The 21,566-nt window shown below is 39.4% G+C and overlaps 4 protein-coding genes across 7 annotated transcripts; 2 read left to right on the plus strand and 2 right to left on the minus strand.

Moving 5' to 3' along the window:
• Positions 1-118: 118 nt before the first annotated feature.
• LOC116933225 (transcription elongation factor SPT5) lies at positions 119-4,346 on the plus strand. The gene is made up of 8 exons (XM_032941055.2): positions 119-373; positions 429-823; positions 897-1,034; positions 1,107-1,806; positions 1,909-2,367; positions 2,442-2,981; positions 3,051-3,836; positions 3,901-4,346. Exons 1-8 carry the CDS (start codon positions 308-310, stop codon positions 4,159-4,161), a joined length of 3,345 nt encoding a protein of 1,114 aa, XP_032796946.2. The 5' UTR covers positions 119-307; the 3' UTR covers positions 4,162-4,346.
• On the minus strand, positions 4,333-5,437 carry LOC116933229 (dnaJ homolog subfamily B member 9). Its single transcript, XM_032941061.2, is given in 4 exon segments — positions 4,333-4,667; positions 4,744-4,976; positions 5,041-5,127; positions 5,130-5,437. Coding segments are annotated over 4 exon segments (594 nt in total). The 5' UTR covers positions 5,254-5,437; the 3' UTR covers positions 4,333-4,517.
• Positions 5,438-7,401: 1,964 nt separating this feature from the next.
• Positions 7,402-12,183, plus strand: LOC116933227 (zinc finger CCCH domain-containing protein 4). 3 transcript variants are annotated; one of them, XM_032941059.2, is made up of 5 exons: positions 7,402-8,052; positions 8,795-9,116; positions 9,241-9,775; positions 9,860-10,011; positions 10,080-12,183. In XM_032941059.2, the coding sequence occupies exons 1-5, from the start codon at positions 7,973-7,975 to the stop codon at positions 11,805-11,807; spliced, it is 2,817 nt and encodes a 938-aa protein (XP_032796950.2). In that variant the 5' UTR covers positions 7,402-7,972; the 3' UTR covers positions 11,808-12,183. The 3 variants fall into 3 exon arrangements, with proteins under 3 accessions (XP_032796950.2, XP_032796949.2, XP_045024695.1); XM_032941058.2 differs by lacking the exon at positions 7,402-8,052 and adding an exon at positions 8,369-8,620; XM_045168760.1 differs by lacking the exon at positions 7,402-8,052 and adding an exon at positions 8,547-8,702.
• Positions 12,184-14,581: 2,398 nt separating this feature from the next.
• LOC116929969 (protein NipSnap) lies at positions 14,582-16,563 on the minus strand. Of its 2 annotated transcripts, none has more exons than XM_045168764.1 (7): positions 16,404-16,563; positions 16,231-16,311; positions 15,943-16,128; positions 15,474-15,636; positions 15,329-15,415; positions 15,095-15,275; positions 14,582-15,043 (listed from the first exon to the last, which is right to left on the minus strand). In XM_045168764.1, the coding sequence occupies exons 2-7, from the start codon at positions 16,305-16,307 to the stop codon at positions 14,934-14,936; spliced, it is 804 nt and encodes a 267-aa protein (XP_045024699.1). In that variant the 5' UTR covers positions 16,308-16,311; positions 16,404-16,563; the 3' UTR covers positions 14,582-14,933. The 2 variants fall into 2 exon arrangements, with proteins under 2 accessions (XP_045024699.1, XP_032793193.2); XM_032937302.2 differs by having other exon boundaries at positions 14,582-15,026; positions 16,404-16,562.
• Between the last annotated feature and the right edge of the window lie 5,003 nt (positions 16,564-21,566).

Here is a 21,566-nt window from a genome sequence, read left to right on the forward strand (position 1 = left end):
TGAAAAGTAAAACCAACAAGAATTCGTTTTCATTTAAGAATAATTTTTAAAAAATCTCTGTTATTTTCTCTTAATATATAGGCCGAAAGGTGCCGCTAAGAGCCATTTTAACTAAAGCAACTGCGATAATTTGCTTTGGTTGGTGGTACAAGCTATCTTCAGTTCTGTTTCTGGTATTTATTGAGGAAACTCAAGTTGAAAAAAGCGAAACAATTACCTGTTTCCTTCGTCGAAAAATTAAAGCTTTGTTTGGTTCGTTGTGATTGTTATTTTCGCCCGCGTAGAAGTATCCAGTCAGCATTCAAATATGTCGGACAGCGAAGATAGTAATTTTTCTGATAGGAAAGAAGCTCTTAGTGATGCAGAAAGTTCGGTATTTGTTAAACGTTTATTGTCATTTTGTCGAAAACTAATCTTTAGCTTTGAAGGAAAACGACTCCGGCGACCGTAATCACAAAGCAGTAAGCAAAAAACTTGCAAAAAAAGACAAATCAAAGAAAAAGAAGAAAAGGGATAAGGGTAATAAGAAAAGTAAACGGCATAAAGGTAGTGATTCTGAAGAAGAGGAAGAAGATGATGAAGAAATTGAAGAGGAAGAAGATGAGGAAGACGAGGAAGAAGTTAAAGGAGGAAGAAAGCGAAAGAAAAGTGATCGGTTTGGGGGTTTCATCTTAGAAGAAGCAGAAGTTGATGATGAGGTTGAAGATGAGGAAGAATGGGAAGATGGAGCCGAGAACTATGGGGTAGTAGGAAACGAAGTTAATGAAATGGGGCCTACAGCCAGAGAAATTGATGGCAGTCGCAGGCGGCAACAAATGTGGGAGTATGTAGTAAACTTCAATCTTAAACAAACATGGAATTGGCTAAAACAATATAAAAATTCTTACATTTTACAGTAGTTCCAAAGAAGAAGAAGTAGAAGAATATTTTCGGAAAAAGTACGCTGATGAAGCTACAGTAACCAGTCACTTCGGAGATGGAGGTGAAGACATGACTGATGAAATAACTCAGCAAACTCTTCTACCAGGAGTCAAGTAATGCATTTAATTGCTAGATTTGATGAAGCAACAGTTATTTATAAAGTATATATTTATATATATTTTTAGAGATCCAAATCTCTGGATGGTCAAGTGCCGATTAGGAGAGGAAAAACAAACGGTTTTCCAACTGATGCGAAAATTCATCGCGTACCAGTTCACTGAAGAACCTTTGCAGATTAAATCGATCGTGGCTCCTGAAGGAGTCAAGGGATATATCTATGTTGAAGCTTTCAAACAAACCCATGTGAAGCAGGCTATTGATGGCATTGGTAGCCTTCGGATGGGTCTCTATGCCCAGCAAATGGTCCCAATCAAGGAAATGACGGATGTTTTACGAGTTGTTAAAGAACAGAGTGTAATGAAACCTAAATCCTGGGTTCGCCTGAAACGAGGAATTTTCAAAGATGATATAGCTCAAGTGGATTATGTAGACGTAGCACAAAACCAAGTGCACCTGAAGTTGATTCCACGCATTGATTACAGCAGACCTCGTGGGGCACTGCGCACAGCCCAGTCTGATGCAGAGGCAAAAAAGAAAAGAAAAATTCGTCCACCTCTAAAACTTTTTGACCTGGAAGCTATTAGGGCAGTTGGCGGCGAGGTAACGAGTGATGGTGATTTTCTCATTTTTGAAGGGAACCGATACTCCCGTAAAGGTTTTCTTTACAAAAATTTCTCAACCACCGCCATCCTCGCCGATGGTGTTAAACCTACTTTGATCGAACTCGAGCGCTTTGAGGAGGCCGTTGAAGGAGTTGATCTAGCAGTAAGTTGAATGTTCCGATTTTTCTTTCGCCGTCGAAACTTCCTTCCTCTATTGTTATTTGCTAAATTTTAATTGGGCGTTTCATTTGTTCTTTGTCCCTAGGTTCGTATTGTGTCAGGAAAAGAGGAAGCAACACATAATTTTGCCACGGGAGATGCAGTCGAAGTATGCGAGGGTGAACTTATTCATCTCCGTGGTAAAATCGTGGCTATCGATGGCAACAAAATCACAGTGATGCCAAAGCATGAAGATCTCAAGGACCCTTTGGAGTTTCAGGCTCATGAATTGAAGAAGTATTTTTCAATGGGTGACCATGTCCGAGTGATCGCTGGTCGCTACGAGAATGATACTGGGCTAATCGTTCGTGTCGAAGATAATATGGTTGTTCTTTTTTCCGATCTTACCATGCATGAACTGAAAGTTCTACCAAGAGATCTTCAGTTGTGCTCTGATATGGCAACAGGCGTTGATTCAATGGGTCAGTACCAATGGGGAGATCTGGTTCAACTGGACGCCCAATCAGTTGGTGTCATTGTTCGATTAGAAAGGGAGAATTTCCAAGTATGTATCCTACAATTCATGAAGCAACATTTGAAGGGCCATAAAAAAGTTATATATTGCTAATTTTGTTTCAGGTACTCAACATGCATGGAAAAGTCGTAGCAGTTCGACCACAAGCATTACAGCGCCGCAAGGAGAATCGCCAAGCCGTAGCTCTGGATTCCGAACAAAATACGATACAACGAAAGGATATCGTTAAGGTTATCGATGGTCCCCATTCCGGCCGTCAGGGAGAAATACGCCACCTTTACCGTAACTTTGCATTCCTCCACTCCCGGATGATGCTAGAAAATGGTGGAATTTTCGTCTGTAAAACTCGTCACCTTGTATTGGCTGGTGGTAGTAAAGGAGCTTCGAGTTCACCAGCAATATCCGGTATGGGCTACATGTCGCCCAGGATTTCGTCACCCATGCACCCAAGTGGTGGAGGTGGAAGAGGTGGTGGACGCGGCGGGGGTGGTGGTGGTGGTGGTGGTCGAGGAGGCGGTGGCGGACGTGGAGGCGGTGGCGGATTTGGAAGAGGTGGCGGAAGAATTGGGCGGGATCGAGATTTAATTGGCAAAACCATTAAAGTAACGCAAGGGCCATACAAAGGTCATATAGGCATTGTCAAGGTATATCTTCAGTATATTTGCGTTTTTCCATGTAATGCAAAGAATTCTTTCTTTTTTGTCTATTTTAAGGATGCTACAGATTCAACGGCCCGTGTTGAATTACATTCTAAATGCCAAACAGTATCAGTCGATCGAACTCGAATTGCAGTTGTGGGAGGACCTTCCAAATCTGGTGCTGTGTCTACCTATAGCCAAACTCCTGCGTCGCAAGGTGAAGGTCGTGACACCCCTATGTATGCTTCTGGCTCCCGCACGCCGATGTATGGTTCACAAACTCCGCTATACGATGGCTCACGTACTCCTCATTATGGCGGCATGACACCATCTCATGATGGATCCCGCACACCTGGGCAATCCGGAGCTTGGGATCCAACTGTTACCAACACTCCTGCTCGGTCCACCGATTATGGAGACTTGGATAACTGGGATGATCAATCTCCATCTCCTGCATACAACCCTGCAACTCCTGGATCAGCCTACCATGTGGACACTCCACAAGGACCCTATACCCCACACACACCAGGCACATCGTACGGTTCAGATCATACGTATTCTCCCTACCAACCCAGTCCAAGTCCAGCACCGTATCAAGCATCTCCAAGCCCATCAGGTTATGCTCCTACCCCTAGCCCCAGTACAGGCTTGCCATTCCATCCATCGCCTGGGATGGCTTCAAGTTATACATCACCATCTCCAATGAGCTATAGTCCCATGACGCCTGGTGTAGCACCGTCACCGCTTAATCCTCAAACACCAGGAGCGGGAATGGATTCTTTATCCTCCCAGGATTGGTATACCACCGATATAGAGGTGCGTTTTAAGGATTCCAATAATGATAAAGGACTTTCAGGACAGGTAGTATCTTATTTCTAATTTGCTTACGAATTCGCTTATTAACCTGTGTCTGTTTTGCACTAAGAGCGGCGTGATTCGAGGTATATCTGGAGGAATGTGTTCTCTTTTTCTACCGGCTGAAGATCGCGTTGTAACAGTTGCTGGCGAGCTATTAGAGCCAATCGTGCCAGTCCGGAAAGATCGAGTCAAGATTATTCTCGGAGAAGAGCGCGAAAGCACAGGTCAGTTGTTATCCATCGACCATCAAGAGGGGGTTGTTAAACTGGATTCAGGCGATGTGAGAATGTTCCAGTTGCGGTTCCTTTGTAAGATGAAGGTTCGCTAAAGGGTTCTAGCTCCGTGCACCGTCGGGCTTCATTTGAAAGAGAAAATATTTCACCTTCATTGGGCTAAAAACACTGTAGTTTTGATGAGTTATGCTGACGAGGAAACTTCAGAGTGAAACGCCAATCGTTTTCATGTCACTGCTTGAAATAGTACGGATGAATACATGAAGTTTTCGAATACGGAGATTTTCTGTCTTTAGTAAACATTTCTTAAACATTACATCAACATTGTTAGGTATTTAAGCATACATGGTTTTTTTACAACATAAACAATTTCATTTTACAGTTCACCATAAACAAAATGTAACTGCTGATAACAATGATCTCCATAACAGTAAAATTTTCATCAGTCCAATCACAGACAATGTGTATAGCTTGTAACAACATTACCAATTTTTCGGGTTACTGTTTCACAAGATGGTTGTGTTCTGTGGTGTGAATCATCAGCAAAACCAAACATAGAATTCAGATTATTGAATTCAAATCCTCCAAACAGGTCATTATCCTAAACAGTAAACACCATAAAATTGCTATAGTAAAATATGCTTCAAAAAATGTCAGAAAATAATATTTAAACTTGCAGCAAATAGATTTCCAAAATTTCTAATTGAATCTGTTTTCTTCTGACCCTTCTTGTTGGTGTGACTGTTAAAAAACTTATGGTTTAAGTCTTCAAAATTCTGGTCAAACTGTTTCATAAACTGATCGAAATCAAAGTTATAAGCAAACTCTGAATTTTGGTTCCTTGTATTGTCATTTGCCCCAAACATATCATATTCCTTCCTTTTCTTTGGGTTTGAAAGAACTTCATAAGCTAATGAGAGTAAAAGAATGAGAACTTAATGCTTAACATTTAAAACTAAGAGAATGCTTGTTACCTTGTGCAATTTCTTTAAACTTGTCTTCAAAATTTGGATTTTTATCTGGGTGATATTTCAGAGCAAGATTGCGAAAAGCTTTTTTATTTGTCGATCTGTTGCCTTTCTGTCGACTCCTAGGATTTCATAATAGCTAGTCGTTGTTGCTTGGATATAATACTCAGATAAGTGAATGAGAAACAGCAAGCCGAAGGTTAGAGCTAAGAGTTTCATTGCGACGACTGGACACTATTAACACTTTGCTAAAAATGTCCAAACACTGACTTTGATGGTATAACGTAGCACCTTACTACTCTTCTGTATCATAACCATTGAAAAATTCCTTGTCTTCATTGTTTATCTTTTTAACTTCTTTCTTTACAGACATGATGAGCTGGTGTTCTGTTATTCGCCAAAATAGCTTATGCTCCTCCTCTCTATGTCCTCTCCTTCGGCGAAGTAGATGTTGCCTAATAATGACGTAGTACGTTTCGTTGGCGCGAAGGAATAAAAAGACATTAGTTGATTTAGTTTTAGCTGTAGTCCTGTAAACTTGGTTGATAAAACATTTTTATGTTGAATTATATGTTTATTCGCGCCACACCGTACTTTACTTCTTATGTGACGACGTTAATGGTTTAAGAACTAAAACCACAATGCTTGATACGGTAATACTTCTTGTAACGTTGTCTATGGAAAAATTTGAACAAACACTTTTCCTCGAAATTGACGCATATGCATAGTGCGTGGCTTATAAGGTATTTCCAAAATTGAGCCTTATGAACAAAAGGTCAATCGAACAGCACTGTGACATCATATAAAATGGATCTAAATCTAAATCTAAACTCAATATCCCTTGGGCTTCATGTCAAGTAGTTTTATTGAAAATACAGTTTCTTAACTTAATATATTTTTTTGTTGCCATTACAGAAAGTGTGAAAACTAAGCAATTAGCAAAAAGACAGTCATACACTACTCTATGGAAGAAAATACCGTTCAAAATTAGCGACTGCTGAATACGCAACAAATAAATGATGGATCCTCAGTCGGTAAGCACTAGTTTAGTTGTAACAATTCTGGTTAAGTAGTTAACTTGTCGCTTCTTTTTAAGTTAAAAGATTTCGCTGACGTTTCGTTCAGTTAACATGTCACTTCAAATTTTTGAAGTCTCGTTTTTAAAGTTGTCTGATATTTTTCTTGAAATATTAGTGTTTAAGTAAAAAAAAATTAAATCCTGTCGTTGTTTAATCGCCATCTTTTCGTAAGACGCGTTTTCAGTTTTGATGAAGATAACCTGTGTTCATTTTATTCGCATGAGCACTAAAAATGTATCGACCTCATTTGTTTTCCAAAAAGGCCCAATAGACCGTCATCTGTGTCGATGCCTGACAAAGAGGTATGCTCGAAATTTGTGATAGACGGAAATAACGAACGTCAGGTACGACTATATACAAATAAGTTATTTAAGAAAATTTAATCATTTCAATTTTTTTTTTTAAATCTGCATCATTGGGGATGCATAATTGCATACGGCAGAGTCATAAACTAGGTGGTCTAACTACTCCTGTACGCACCAAGTCACTTTTCGCAAGCCTCGCTCCCTCCGATTGACCTGCACCAAGCGGATGTTTGACTGGGAAAGGATAGCTTTTTGCATTGTAGTGTATCAGATCTCCGCATGTTGCAGGCCAGTCGGAGGGAGCGAGCCTATGGGAAAGCGGCCCATAAAAATCTGGCTTGCAAAAAGTGGCATGGGGCGTGTCTTTATTAAAGGGGTTTAACATGGAGTACTTAAACTATCTAATAATCTATGACTCTGCATACGGGTTGGATGGTCATCGGATATCACAGGGCCTGTCACAAAACCGTGGCCTTCGGCGTGGGACAAGCCACGTTCGTTCTATTTTGCCTTACACGTAATTTAATAGTCTCCAATGAAGCAACGCGTGATTGTGCACATACTGGCGTATTTGAGATCCCGAGTCCTCTTTGTTTATTAGCTTTAGTAGATAAATTCCCTCTGGGCCATAAGCCATAACAAATCAACAGATAAAGATATGTACGAGCTGTGCAAATCTTTTCAACGGCAACGCAGAGTGAATTTAGATAATTATTCACGTGACTTAAAGTTTTTGTCTTTCGATCTTGTATCATTCACTATTTTAAATATTCTTTAACGGTTACACAGAAAAAAACTTGTTAGATTTCGTTTTCTGTAATTTTATTCGTTTCTACATAAATTTTAGTAGACATGTAATGAACTGACAATTCTGTCTTCTAATTGGTCGACTGAAAGCTTTTCGATTGAGCTGCAAGCTTTCTCATTCTCTTGCATTCAAATTATACAGTTGTAAAATCACTCTTTGCAACAGTGTTGCGCATTCAAAGTCAAAGTTTTATTAACCAATTTAAACCAATTGTATCTGATAAGAATATGTTCAAAAATTTCAGCTTTGCAATCGCTGTTCTCCCATATTCTGTCCATCAAGTTCTAATATTGTCAAGAGAGTGCGTTGTGAGCGTTATTAACAATGCAAGTTAATCAGTTTTAGTCAAGACCTCTAGATGTCTCTTCCGAAAGGCTTCTCTAGTGAGTCGCATCGACTACATCTGTACGGATTACGGGTATTCGGCCTGACACCATGACCAGACGACGCGTTCTAACTCATGAAGGTTGACGCTAAGATGCATCGTCCTGATATCTGAAACGATCTGCGTTCTTCTTGAAACTTGGAAAATGGACAAAATTGAATCCATCCTTCTGAGAAAATTTTTCTGTTGTTGAAGACAAACGAACGAAAACCGAACTTTACAGGAGCGTAGTATCGAAACACGCGAAAAGCATCACAACTCCCCAGTGCTCTCAGAACCCCAGGGCTTGCTCAATCGGTTATTCTCTGGCTAGACTGCTTCTTTGTGCCAGCGCCATTTTGATGTGCGCTGTCACCGAATCATGGCTCTGCATGGTGTGTTTGCCAATGACCTCCAATTCGTCAAAGGCGTCGATTCTGATCAAGCTCAAGATGATGAAAGGTTTGAGTATATTCCTATACTACCCTCCCTTCTCTACTTTCTCCCATTCCTCTTGCTTTCCAAACATCTATGATTCTTAGAACAGGGACAGCATTGTCGAGGAAAACGATATTTCCACCTCGAATTATGGAATAACGTTCTTAATTTCATTTCACTGACCAGTTGTCACTTAACTGAGTTATGCAAACTACTCTACTTTTTTTTTATGCTTATCGATTTCAGTTAAGCTTGTGCATATAGTTTCCGTCGTTGCCGGTCTTTTTCATTAAATTTTTTTTTTTTTTGTCATAAATGTAGGAAAATTCTATTTTTTAAAGCATGATCTGTTAGTAACATGGAAATTTGAAGAACACAGTTGAAAATTTAATTTTTTTCCTACGTCATTCTGTTTGCTGTTTATACATAATTTTTTCGTATTGGCAGCATCAGGCGCTAGTCACGTGATGTTTGACGACATGCCCTCCTTTTCAGTCTGTTAGTTCAGAATGGCCTTTGGCATGATAATGGATTGTTTCACGTCTGTATTCAAAATTTACGTTTTAAAGCAGTGTCACAATGATCGCAAACGGTAAAAAAATTAGCAAAAAAAAAAGTAAAAAAACTCCATATTTTTCGTTTGAGACAAATCCCTAGTGCGTAGGAGCTATGGGGTAAAGTCAGACAATTTTGCTTACATGGTTTGCCGTATGTAACGCATACCTATACATTAAAACATTTTACTTATGCTGATCTTTCCAACTAGGGAAAATGCCAATGTAGATGATGCAGACTTAGAAGAGGGTGAAATCGCATCTGATGACGATGACGAAGAAATCCAACATGGAAATCAAAAGCAGGAAGAGAAAACGGGAGTTAAGCCTACAGTCCTTCAAGGCGACACGGCGAAACAAGATTTAAAAACACAAACTGGTAATCAGCCTGAGAAACCGGACTCGCTCAACATCAGAGGTGCTGCGGTTAACGCTGAGAAACGGCGAGATAAACGAGTGACGTCCAACAGCAATAACAGCCGGACGCGCAAACGAACAGGAGATGATGACCTGACTAGTCATCGCGATTCAAATGTATGATCCAAAATGTTTGTGAAGAGTTTGTTGGAATATTTGCTCACCGTATTTCACATTAGTCATAGTGAATTTTTAAGTTCTCTTATTAACAACACAACTGTGTCTTGGTTTTCATAATTAGCGCAAACGAAGACGAACCCAGGACGGAGATAATGAAGACCTTGATGACATTGACTATGACATAAATGCACGTGGGCATTCTCCAATGGAACGAATACAGCGATATGGTGGCGGTGAATCAGCTGGAAGCGACTATGACGAAAGTAACTTTAGCTCGATACGTCGCCAGCGTGGGGGTGAATCAAGAGCTCGATCTGGACGTAGTCCTCCAAGACGGAGACCTGCAAGTGGCAGCGCTCGAGACCGTGGAGGTGGTGATCGGAGACGGCAGGATCGCGATCGCTCCGACCGTGATCGGAGGCCAGCCAAGAACAATCCTTCTCCTAACACGCCATCCAACAAATCGAAAGAGGAACCAATTTGTGCATTTTATATGGAGGGCAAATGTTCTCGGGGAAACGATTGCCCCTACTCCCATGCCGCCCTTCCACCTCGCAAAATGGAGCTCTGCAAATTCTATTTGATGGATTGCTGTGCCAAAAAAGAAAAATGTCTTTATCTACATAAAGATTTCCCATGCAAGTTTTTTCACACAGGTCAGTATGGTTGTCTTTGATTAATTCGGATTTTGGAAAAAATCAAACATAAGAAACTTCACGATAATGTTGTCTTTTCCTTAGGGAAAAAGTGTCGACATAACTCTGAAGAGTGCAAGTTTAGTCACGAACCACTCACCGAGACCATGCGAGCTATCTTGATTAAACACATTGAAACAGCACCTCGAGAAATTCTTGGAGATTTTCCTAGACTCAGCCGCGAGGAAACAATTCAGGTAAATTATGTTCTCTTGTTTTAAATTTGTTGTTTCCTTGGAACTAACGTTATGCTTACCTTATTCAGGCCATTGACCATTTTTCGCCTGTTCCCAATGGGCGAGAAAAACGACCTCATATTCCAGCGCTCTTCGATCAGGCCGGCAGCACCTCCAGCGGAAATCTGACCAATAAAACCGAAATGGTTAAAGATGGGGGTAGACATCATCAGACACAGCTTACAGATAGGAATGATGAACCTGCTCGACGCGTAGCATTTTATCAGGAGTCATCCACGTCTGAGACGGACCATGCTCGTGTAGAACAGCCGGAGGAAAACAGCCGTAGCATTTGGTTTGGGCAGTTACGACAAGAGAAGACGAATGAGCCCAGCCATTCTCATGATTCCGTTGACGAGCCTCCAAAACAAAAAGTGGAAGAAGAACACCCTACCATTCGTTCCCCTCTTGTGGGAACGAAGGAAGAAGAAGAAGGAAATGTTGATTACTTGTCAACGCTTCCAGCGAGGCAGCGAGAGCTTTACCGTCGTATCCAACAGCAACAGCGTGAACCAGCTACCACTCAAGAAGGACTAGACGCCGGGAACGAGCAAAATTCCGCAAACGATAAATGGTACTCGAGCGACGAAGAGGAAACGGGTGAATCCATTACCAACCTTTTAAGGACTATCAAACAAAAACCTGACGCACATGGTGGCAAAGATAGCTCAGTTCCCGCTCTTACAAATTTGAACTTAACGTCGTTGGAAAACATCAACGTGGCTGAAATCGCTAAAGCGTTATCGACTTTGCAACAGAGCCAGTCTGCATCTGGCGAATATGGTTGCAGCTCATCGGTTGCGGAAAACAGTAGGAGAGATCCTCGTACGCGTGACCCGCGAATGCGAAATAATAACAGCAGTCAAATGTCTACCGGTAGCGTCGGTATGGGAGACGTTGACCTTCGCGTGCCGACACCATCTCGCCAGGACGTTGATTTAAGATTAGACAACCGGAAAGCTACAGATGTGGATCTACGAACTGGCCTGGCACCACACAGTAACCTTGATGACATCCGGTCGTCAGATGTTGATCTCAGGCGACTACCACTACCTTTTAAATCGGCGCCAGTCCAGGTGCCAGTTCGCGAAATTGAAGCTTCTATTAATTTGCGACCACCTATGGAATATCAAGTTTGGCTGGTTGATCCCAACCCACCCGATTACAGCGCGATACGAGTACATGCCAATTGGGCTCATTTGGATCCGCGTCAGCAAAAGGGAAGCGTGACTGCACGTGATTTTACCGTCACTGATCCCCCGGCAATACCTCTTGGACCTGCCAGCCCTGATCCTATTCCCGTTGCCTCAACGCTCAGACATTTCGAACCAGAGCAAGCAGTTTACAGCCCTTTACGAGCGGCTCCTAACGATCCGCGCGCCAGAGATCCGCGCCGTGTAACAGGTCTTCAGGCACAGCAGCCTTTGTTGCTCGGGGAAAAGCGTGGAATTTCGGGAGGCGTTGGTTTGCTGGGAGCTGCCCCACCAGGTATGCTGCCTTTATTACCGAAAGGAAGTCAAATGGAACTATCGCCACAGGACACCCCCTGTGTTAATTTTCGGTCCCCGCCTGTAAACCCCCCATATATCGACCGAAATGTTAGCGACGATCCAGCACGAGATCAACACTCACGGCAAATGGAAAATCGCCGGGATCCGCGCCAGCGTGATCCACGCCAACACAAAAACTCGCCGGCTATTTGCGATGCAAGTGAGAGATCCTATACTCCTCCTCCAAATGACAGGGTCTTCCTTTGACATATTAGAATCATGTGGAACACCGGACTGAAATTGTTTTTGTCAAGTAATTTACTAGACTTGATCTTTTGACATTTTGCGTACGAATGCTGGTTCGACCATTTCCGCTTGGAGTGTGGGTTCGTTGGAATCGTACAGCAGTTATGGTATACTGCGCTTGGGTGACATGTCCGACATCCCTCACAAGTTGATACACACACAATCACCTCCTGTATTATCAACGATTTTGGCACTGTGTCTTTCAATCCTCTAATGGAAGACATTAACTGGGCTTATACTCTTTTACCTGTTAATTACCAGCAATTATGCCGATTTCTTACGTTCTTTTTCGATGTTGATAACATGTATTGGATCCAATAGATTTAGCTAAACAAAGCCCTCCTACCCGTGGAAGACTGGTGAATCTATTTATTGTCTTCGTTCACCTTTTTTCACCTAACTGCTTATGGTTTTAGTATTTCTTTCGACCAGGTATCTAGGTATCTACCAATCGGTCATTTGCATTTCAATGCAATCAGGTCAGTCGCCACCAGTTGTAAACACGCTTTATCGCCTTCATAGAGGAAGACAATATACGGGTTGAGGAGTGGGGGAAGATAAATTGCGGTCTTTAAACGGAAAGCTCAAACTCAGATATTTTCTTTGGATAGGTTGCGAGAAAGAGAGAGAAAAAAAATCTTATGTGGTTCGACAACTAAATAACATCTGGATTTCAGCAAAATTTGAACATATGCGAGTTTGAAGCTAACGGTTGAAAACTTATGAGCTGAGAGCCCTATTCTTTGAAACCGTCGGGACCCTCCTTCCTGGAGGATCCTAGGGAAACCTACTTTTACGTAGCTATTTTTTATTTCTCAGCATATTACAGCAATAAATGAAAAATGAAGTATATAGATTAACATATGAATTTGATTGAATAAAATGTACATTTTTCCGAGTATACAAAAATTGCACTAAAAAAGGTGTATATCGTCAGGTGCAATAGCGAACATCCAGGATCGTTGGCGTTGCCTTCTATTTAACATCTAGCCTACATAAAGTATTTTATAATTATTTATTTATTTTGTGAAGGGAAAACTTGCAGAAAATGATTAAAATTAATGGAAAATATGCGCGCACAAAACCGTTTTCAATGTTTAATTTGCGGGGAAAACGTAAAATTATAATTTAGAAAATCTTTGCCTTCGTTTTCTTTTTCTTCATAAAGTCGCCAACAACCAATATAGAACAACATTATTTTATTCTTACCCCAAAATGTTAATTTTTTTTTTGCAGTAGCTGGTACACAAATTTCACTTTCAAATTTCACTTTGACAAGATTAGGTTGTATATCCTGCACAAAAATCCGAACACCAATTTTTTTTGCAAAAGCCATCTATTAGCGGGGGAATACGGCTAATGTTTTGTTTATATCGTGAAGGGGTAGGGTAAAGAGTGTGAGAATAAATCACGATAGGCAGGGTAGGGTAAATCTAGAGAGCTTGTTATTGATAGGCCCTACGGTATTACGCTCCAAGGTAAGTAACAGGCCTGGAATAAAATAATGCTTGGATTGGCGGTAGACGTAACTACACGAACGAAGAAAGAAGCACCACCGACACAAAACATAAGTCGAAGGAATTTACACCAAAACGGTATTAGCACTAAGAGATTGTTCGATCGTGAATTCAAATTAATCCCGAAGGTCCAACCACCGTGGGTGAACTCTCACTCGACGCTCACCTTTTCACCCACGGGCCACTACCCTGCAAGTGGAGTACCACAGTAAACGTAAAATCTCTTTTATAACCTCCTTCTACAAGCAAGACCTTAGGCAATGCCGTTTCCCACTACGCTACGTTCGAGTTTCGTCCAGATCCGGATTGATTTCCAAAACGTCGATTGAAGCAGCATCCTTTCCTTTCTCCTTCATTTCTTTACACCTGGACATTTTTTTTGTAACCTTCCAGGGAAGTTTGGTTTTAAAGCGATAGTTGGAAATGTGGGGTTTGAACTGTGCAATATTGCTTACCTAATCAATTAAACTTAAGCTCTAGCTGCTTGGAAAATATTACGTTATTACCGTGTCCTTATAGGGCTTTTCCACATCTTTTTGTTACCCTTTTCAGATCATGCAACGCAGGCAATTGATGGAACATTTCGTCTGCTACGACGGTTATTTTTCCATTAGAACCAGAGGTGTGCGTTTAACCGGTTAACCAATCGTTTTATCTTGAAGAAGTTGGTTTCTCTATAAGACGCTGCAGGCACAGCAGACCAATTTCGACAAGCGATCGGCCCCGTTTAGCCCAAATCGGATTAACCACCCCGCCCCGGGAAAAAGGCAATCGGGGTGACCCTTCGCCTGTCGGGGCGGGGCAGGGCAAAAATCGAGGTAAACCCGTCTGCCCCGACACCATTTGCAAAAATGGCGCCTGAATTCAAACTAAGGGGTTAGGTTGGTTTTTTATCGGAGCAACCCGGGGCAAACTCCCCGATTTTCACCATAATAATCGATTTCGACTCGATCGGTTATGTTTTTACGTAGATCGATTGGTTGCAATCGGGCTTGTGTCCCCGATTAGGCACACCGAGCCCCAATTTCGAAACCCGATTGGCAAAATGCGCCCCGATTAGGGTCGGGGCCGATCCCTAACTTCGACACTAAATGAGTTTTTTCGCATTTGCGGGATCTCGCTACGCTGGATATTTTACTGCTCTATTTGTTAACCCTTGAAGTTGTTTTCTTCCGTAAGTGAAAATGAAACATTAAACACCCTATATAGTAGGGAATCTACCTTTCTTCCTAGTTTATTCATTCAATTTAAATGCTTCTTCAAGCCACACAGAGCACTTTGTACATAACAATTCTGATGAACTACAAATTTCCTTATTTTCAGAACCACTCGATTACCTTTGACAAAACCTTTAAAAATTAAATTGTAACATCCTCACACTCTCCCTTACTTCTGTTAATTCAGAATGGAAGAGTGAGAGAGAGACATAAAGTTTTTGTTTAGGATTCTGTTGATCTTCCATGTACCTGTCATCAGCTACAAGACGCCAAAACGGCAATTTTGCCCTTGATTATTTACTGAGTAGGGGAGAATGGAAGGGGTACCATTATTTTAGTGTGCATTTGTTGAATCAATGGGACTGTATACGCGACGCATTCATCCCAACCAGGTTTTCTCCAAGCGGCTTCACGGGTTTCCTTACGTGACTGCAGGTCTGAGTACGCTGTACAACAAAGCAAGCTAGATTAAATTGATCATGTGACCAAAGGTTGCCAATTTGAGTTTACTTACCCCAAACGTGATGAACATTATACAGTCTTCCTATCTGAGAGAAAAAACCAGCGAATGCCTCTTCATTTTCACGCCTGAAACTGATGGCCCTTGCCCAATTGTTGCCCCATTCTATCATAGTTCCTGGCTTTAGAACATAATTCCGTACCTCATAGACGTTGGGACCTTTTCGGCTCTCAATCTGTTGAAATTAATTTCACATGGCGAGCAAGAAAGATTACAAGATAACAGTACCTGGGGCCAAAAGCTAAATGTCAAAACATATTGGTTGTGTCGAGCACGAATGCACTGACCCTGCTCATTCCACAAACGACGATGTTCCTGAGGAATAAAGTATTAAGATAATCCAGCTTAAAAACAGTATGAAAATAATACTTGCATTGCTCTTGGCAAGGGTTACACATGCTTTATCGATTTCAGCATAACCACCAATGTAACGCCAAACATGGAATGCTTGATCTTGATCACCGACAATGACAGACCAACTTCCAACCAATTCAGCATTGATGTCAGACGAGGCCATAAGTTGACAATGCTTTTCACTGAAATGGTTTCAAATACAAAATTCTGTAACTAAAGAGGAAACCAACAGCCTTTCACTGCAGCTGTATGATTCTAATTTTGTGTATATCAATATTTGGATTCACAAAGAATTTTTGAAGTCTTGTCTTAATTCAGCTGGATAATCGGAAGAAATATCTACATCCTAAACCTCTTTTTATAAGCCAGACAAGAAGCTCCTTTTCAATCAGGTTATTTTGTATAGGGTACTAAGAATGCTGTCTTGGAATGTTAAATCTTTAAACAATAAACATAACTTAAGTTAAGGTTAGCAGAAGAGTACATACTAATTTGAAAGGTATTTGTCCCTCATGTCAGGTCTGATATTATGGGTTTGGAGTTCATAGATGACATCTTTATCAGAAAGAAGACGAGAGTGGGACTCCTTGGTTGGTTCAATTTTCCGAACAAAAACCTTTGAGAACCAATTATCTTTTACTTCATTTGATAACCTATGGCAAGTATTCAGTGTCCTAAATTAAAAATAAAATAATCATTAATCATTATAATTGCTTTTTCCATCGGCAAAAAATTAAAAGCCAAAACAAAAATTAATTGTGGCATAAATCAGCTACCTACAACTTGAAGATGGTACAAATGCGATTTTAAAGCCTGTCGCGAAATTCTTCAGTTTAACCACAGCTGACGCCATTTTGCTTCAATAGACAGGGAACCCAAAGCAGTCGAAATTTCGTTCGACGAAGGTTAAAAATCTTAGTGTAAGCGCTGCTTTTAACAATTCAAATACCTTCTGATTTATCAGAAATCCTTATATCATATACCCCTAACGAATCCACGCCATCCGACAACTGCCGGAAATAAAAAACTATGGCCAAACCCAAGGTTGGCGACTATCTTAATTTTAGTACGATGTATCGATGTTTTTGTGTATTTGCCAGTAGCTCGAAAAAAATTTAGATATATTGTCTGTATCGATACAATTTAGGAGTGGATCGCGCCAAATTCAACAACAAGGCGAACGCTATTCAAACTAACTTGGTATTACCTGGCGCGATAGTATATTACGTATCTAATTTATTCACACCCCATGCTAAAGTATGGGATGGGGATAGTTTTTTTTACTACTTGCCAAAAGGACCTACGTCGCAACACAGTCTTTATCCGTCATAGGATACGAGATCGGCCTACGTTGGTCGCTCAAAACCGATACTTTGAGTCGTTACCAACGGATTCATTTCCATTAAGCTGATGTGAATCCAATTGCATATACCGCCTTTCTACTCAACGCAAACTCCATCCATGAACTTCCATTCTATGATCTAGTATTTATTTTTATTGTTTACGTTTATTGATTGTTTTTCGTATTTTTCAGTTATATAAAATACAATGTTTTTACATTTATAAATTTTTATTTTATTTTATAGAATAGGATTTAACTAAGCAACGGTGTGTTTTTTATTAAAATTACTGCTAATTCTAAATTTTTTACCCATGTGCACTTGGGTCGGCTTCCGGGTCGGAAAAAACCCGATTAGGGTTTTTCTACACTACTTTGTGCCCCATTTAGTGTAATATATTATACATACTGTGTATATATGTATATATACTATATATGTTTTATTTTATTTCACTTATTCGCCATTTTTCAAGTTTGTGGCGGTTGGTTTCGCTTACATAGCGTATTTTGAACCGAATGGAACCGCTTGAAGCGTACCTACCCGAGTTGGGACCGATTGGGTATTTTTCGGGTAGGTTGGTGCGGTTTAAGGTGTCTCGGGTAACCCCCTCCTCCCAGTAGTACACGAAGTTAAAATGATTTTTATCGGTAAAATAAGTATGAAATAAACAAATTTTACAGAAATGGATATCTCTTGATTGGGTTATCCATTTTTGTTAAATTACCGCTTAAAAAGTACAATATCCTGCACAAAAAGGTGAACACCGATTTATTTTGAAAAAGCCATCTGTGGGTAGAAAATATTAATAGTTTACCTTTTTAAGGAGAGGTAGGGCGGTTTTGGCGCAAAATCATCATAAGGGGGGTTGGGTAATGTCAGTCCAAACACTTTTTTTGCCCTAGGTATTAAATGTCTGGAAAAAAAGTGTAGACTGTATTAGCGGTAGACTCCCCTACCCCCCGGCTAAGTAGAACAATTTTTGCAATACAAAATAGTCTTAGTCCAGTCGGAATAGCATTTTAACCCAAAACAAATTGTATAGTTTTGTTTGCTACATGAGCTTTATTAATATTAATCTTGGCAATGTTCTCCTAAAACCCTCCCTCGAAATTTTAATATTTAGTATGATTAATTTCAATTATAAAATATGTGTATTTTTGTATTGTAATTTAGTCTAATGAAATACAAAAAAATAGAAATTTTAAAAAATGAACTTTGTTTGATACTAATTGGTCTACATGCATGCCAAATTTTATTTTACTTGTAAATGATGAACACCACAATGTTCCGTTTTCTAAACGCTTGTTTTAGGGGATTTGGAAAATCGCTGCCGTTGTTATCTATATCCCTCCTCTTCCGTTTTGTCTTTATTAAAGGCTAATTTTCTACAACCTAAAATTTTTGGGAGAATTAGTTTCTATTTTCTATACGGATACGGCTATGAGAAAATTTCAGGAAATATGGGCTGTATATAAAATCTAATAACTTTAAAACTAATTCCCCCTCCCAAAAATATTTTACTGGGTTTGTAGAAGAGAATTAGTTCTTTAATATAAGACAAAAACGGAAGAGGAGGGGATTATAGATAACTAACGGCAGCGATTTTCGCTAAAGCCGTTTCCCAGCTCTGTGTTAAACACGGAAGCGGTTTTTGGGTAGTAAAGAGGGGACGGGAACTCATTTTTCGTGTGGTGTTTCATCATTTTACAAGTTAGGGAAAAAAAAATTTGGCATGCATGTAGACCAATTAGTATCAAACAAAGTTCATTTTTTAAAATTTCTATTTTTTTGTATTTCATTAGACTAAATTACAATACAAAAATACACATATTTTATAATTGAAATTAATCATACTAAATATTAAAATTTCGAGGGAGGGTTTTAGGAGAACATTTCCAAGATTAATATTAATAAAGCTCATGTAGAAAACAAAACTTTGCAATTTGTTTTAGGTTAGATAGGCATTTTGGGCTATTCCGACTGGACTATCTTTCCCGGGGGGGGTTGTCGACTCGTCATTTGGGTGTATGAACTTAAAAGTAAAAACATATTTTTAAATATATTTTTTCTATTTTTTTATACTTTTTGTATTTTCATGTTTTTTTACATTTTTTCATATTTTTTCGTATTTTTCATATTTTTTCACATTTTTCCATAGTTTTTCATATTTTTTCACATTTTTCCATATTTTTCATATTTTTCAGATTTGCTAAATTTTGTAAAACTTTTTTAGATATTTTTTTTTGCATGGTTTTCACGCTTTCTTACAAAAAAAAATTTTATTAACCCTAAATAATAAAAATGTACATTTTCTTCAGCAAATGAAGCCAAAAATTTAATTCACTGTAAAATAAAAGCAATAATGTGCCGGGACTTGAACTTCAGAACCCTAGATTCTCTATCACATGTCCTAATGGCCTTAGCAATATACCTACCACTTTCGATAAAATGTAATAGACCAGTTTCGGATGCTGCGTTGCAAAATTTAAAAAAATCCAGGGGGGTTTCGATTGCAGGGGGAGATAGGAAAAAAGGGGGTTTTTGATTTATTTACCCTAGTAATACTTTTCCAATTCAGGAAATGTTCTAGAATACTACACTTTAAGACATTCTGCGTCTTCTCCAGTCTTTATAAATAATTAATCATCCTTAGTTTATCCATTATCCCCATATCCACATTTGAATCACCCATGTTTACATATTTTCTTGACACTAGAAGCGCAAAAAATACTAAACAGCATCCCTAGCCTTTTACTTGAATTAATTTTCATGGATAAACTAGGGATGATTAATTATTTATAAAGACTGGAGAAGACGCAGAATGTCTGAAAGTGTAGTATTCTAGAACATTTCCTGAATTGGAAAAGTATTACTAGGGTAAATAAATCAAAAACCTTCCCTTATCCTCCCCCTGCAATCGAAACCCCCCTGGATTTTTTTAAATTTTGCAATGCAGCATCCGAAACTGGTCTATAGCGGGATAACAGAAAATGTTAGTTGTTTAACAAATAAAAAAAAAAAAAAAGAGCAAAAAAAAAAAGAATAACGAATAAAAATTTCGAATATTAAAATTTTTTACTCCTAAACCGTCATTGACGGTTCGTCAATAAAAATGATTGTGGGGCACGGGGCACCCTGGTTTACCCAAAAACCCGACCCAAAACATTTTTCGAAATTCAATTCTTGAATGCGAGATAAGCTTTGATGTAATGTTTTTGTTGACCTGCACCATCTATACCTATTACAGTTGGAGGGCATATGTTGGGTCCAGGGTTGTTAATATCGCTAAAATAAAGTATGTTCGATTGCGATAGCAATACTGGTTTTTTTATTGCCGACTAACGATCGATGTTTAAAAGTATCGGTGCGATAATCGCCGATAGTCGCCGATACTTTTCAACGTTCAAATTGAAAAAATTAATATTTTATTAAATTTTTTTAAAGAAAGCTTTTTTTAGTTTTTATTTTCAAGCTCGACGAAAGAATAATTTGATTGCTGCAGCAGTTTAATGATGAAGCAATCCTGGGTGCCTTTTCTATGACTAAAAGGTTTTGTGGTTTTGGTTACAACTTATGTCCTATGTTCCGTCGGTTTTTTTCGAAGGACATTTTCCAATAAAAGATATTCCTGCTTTTCCAGCTGGGCGTATTTAAAAACTTGGATGCGAAACACACTGTGGTTCGTCCATTTTCGCTGTCACTTTTGTTCTTAAGCGTCTGCTGAATAAACTATCGCTTCGCGTCATCGGCGATGAAAACGCGATTATCGATCGATACTCTTTTAAACCTTCGCGCGATATCGCTCGAAATTTTTTCCGATGACATTTCTTTCTGCGAATTAACACCCTGTTGGTCCACATCAAAAATTTTTCAAAAAAACTAATTTTTTGGCGTAAATCTTATTTTACGGTAGGGTTCTTCTATTTTACCTATTTCCGTTAGGATCATAACTGCGCCCATATGAGAATTTCAATATATTAAGTATAACTATTCCGGATTTATAATTTATATATATATATTTATATTTTTTATATTTTTTATATTTTCATATTTTTTCATATTTTTTTGTATTTTTTTGTATTTTTCGTATTTTTTGCTTAAAAATATTGGGGTGTACGAATATTTTTTCGAGTTGACAACCCCCCGGTCTTTCCATTACTCGTTATTGTCATTATCGGGTCGGGTAATCGGGTAGCATATGGAAACACCAAATTATTTTTATCAGTATGCTAGCTATCTGTTAGCAAATTCTTAGTGGCTTATTGGATACGTTTCCGTCGGCGACGCGGGAGATCGAGGAAGGAGTGCTGAGTTTGAGCTTCGCCCTGGCGATCTAGTCCTTGGGCGTCGTCAATCACAAAAGAAAAACTAAAAAAAAAAATCTTGCGAAGTACATTAGACCATTCCAGGTTTTCAAAATGCTATGCCAAACAAACTACCTATTTGAGGACCTGCACACGCACGGTAAGAAGAATTCGCGGCGCTGATATTAAGGCACACGTTTGCCAGATACGACGCTTCTACAGCCGCGCAAATCACGAGTGGGATAAGTAAAAAAAAATGCTGGTGGACGAATCCTCGTTATCTTCTACGTCCAGCGACTTAACTCTATCCGAATCGGATGAAGAGCAAAAGGAAACCGAAGTCCTGCCGACAACCAGAGCTGGACGAAAAACGAGACGGTCGGTGTGTGGAGGCACTACCAACACTGACAAACACGCTCTTCTTTCGCTATCTTTGCATTTTTTAAACTATTATTTATGTGTATATGT

This window comes from Daphnia magna, linkage group LG2, assembly GCF_020631705.1.
Source record: "Daphnia magna isolate NIES linkage group LG2, ASM2063170v1.1, whole genome shotgun sequence".
Taxonomy (NCBI): Eukaryota; Metazoa; Arthropoda; class Branchiopoda; order Diplostraca; family Daphniidae; genus Daphnia; species Daphnia magna.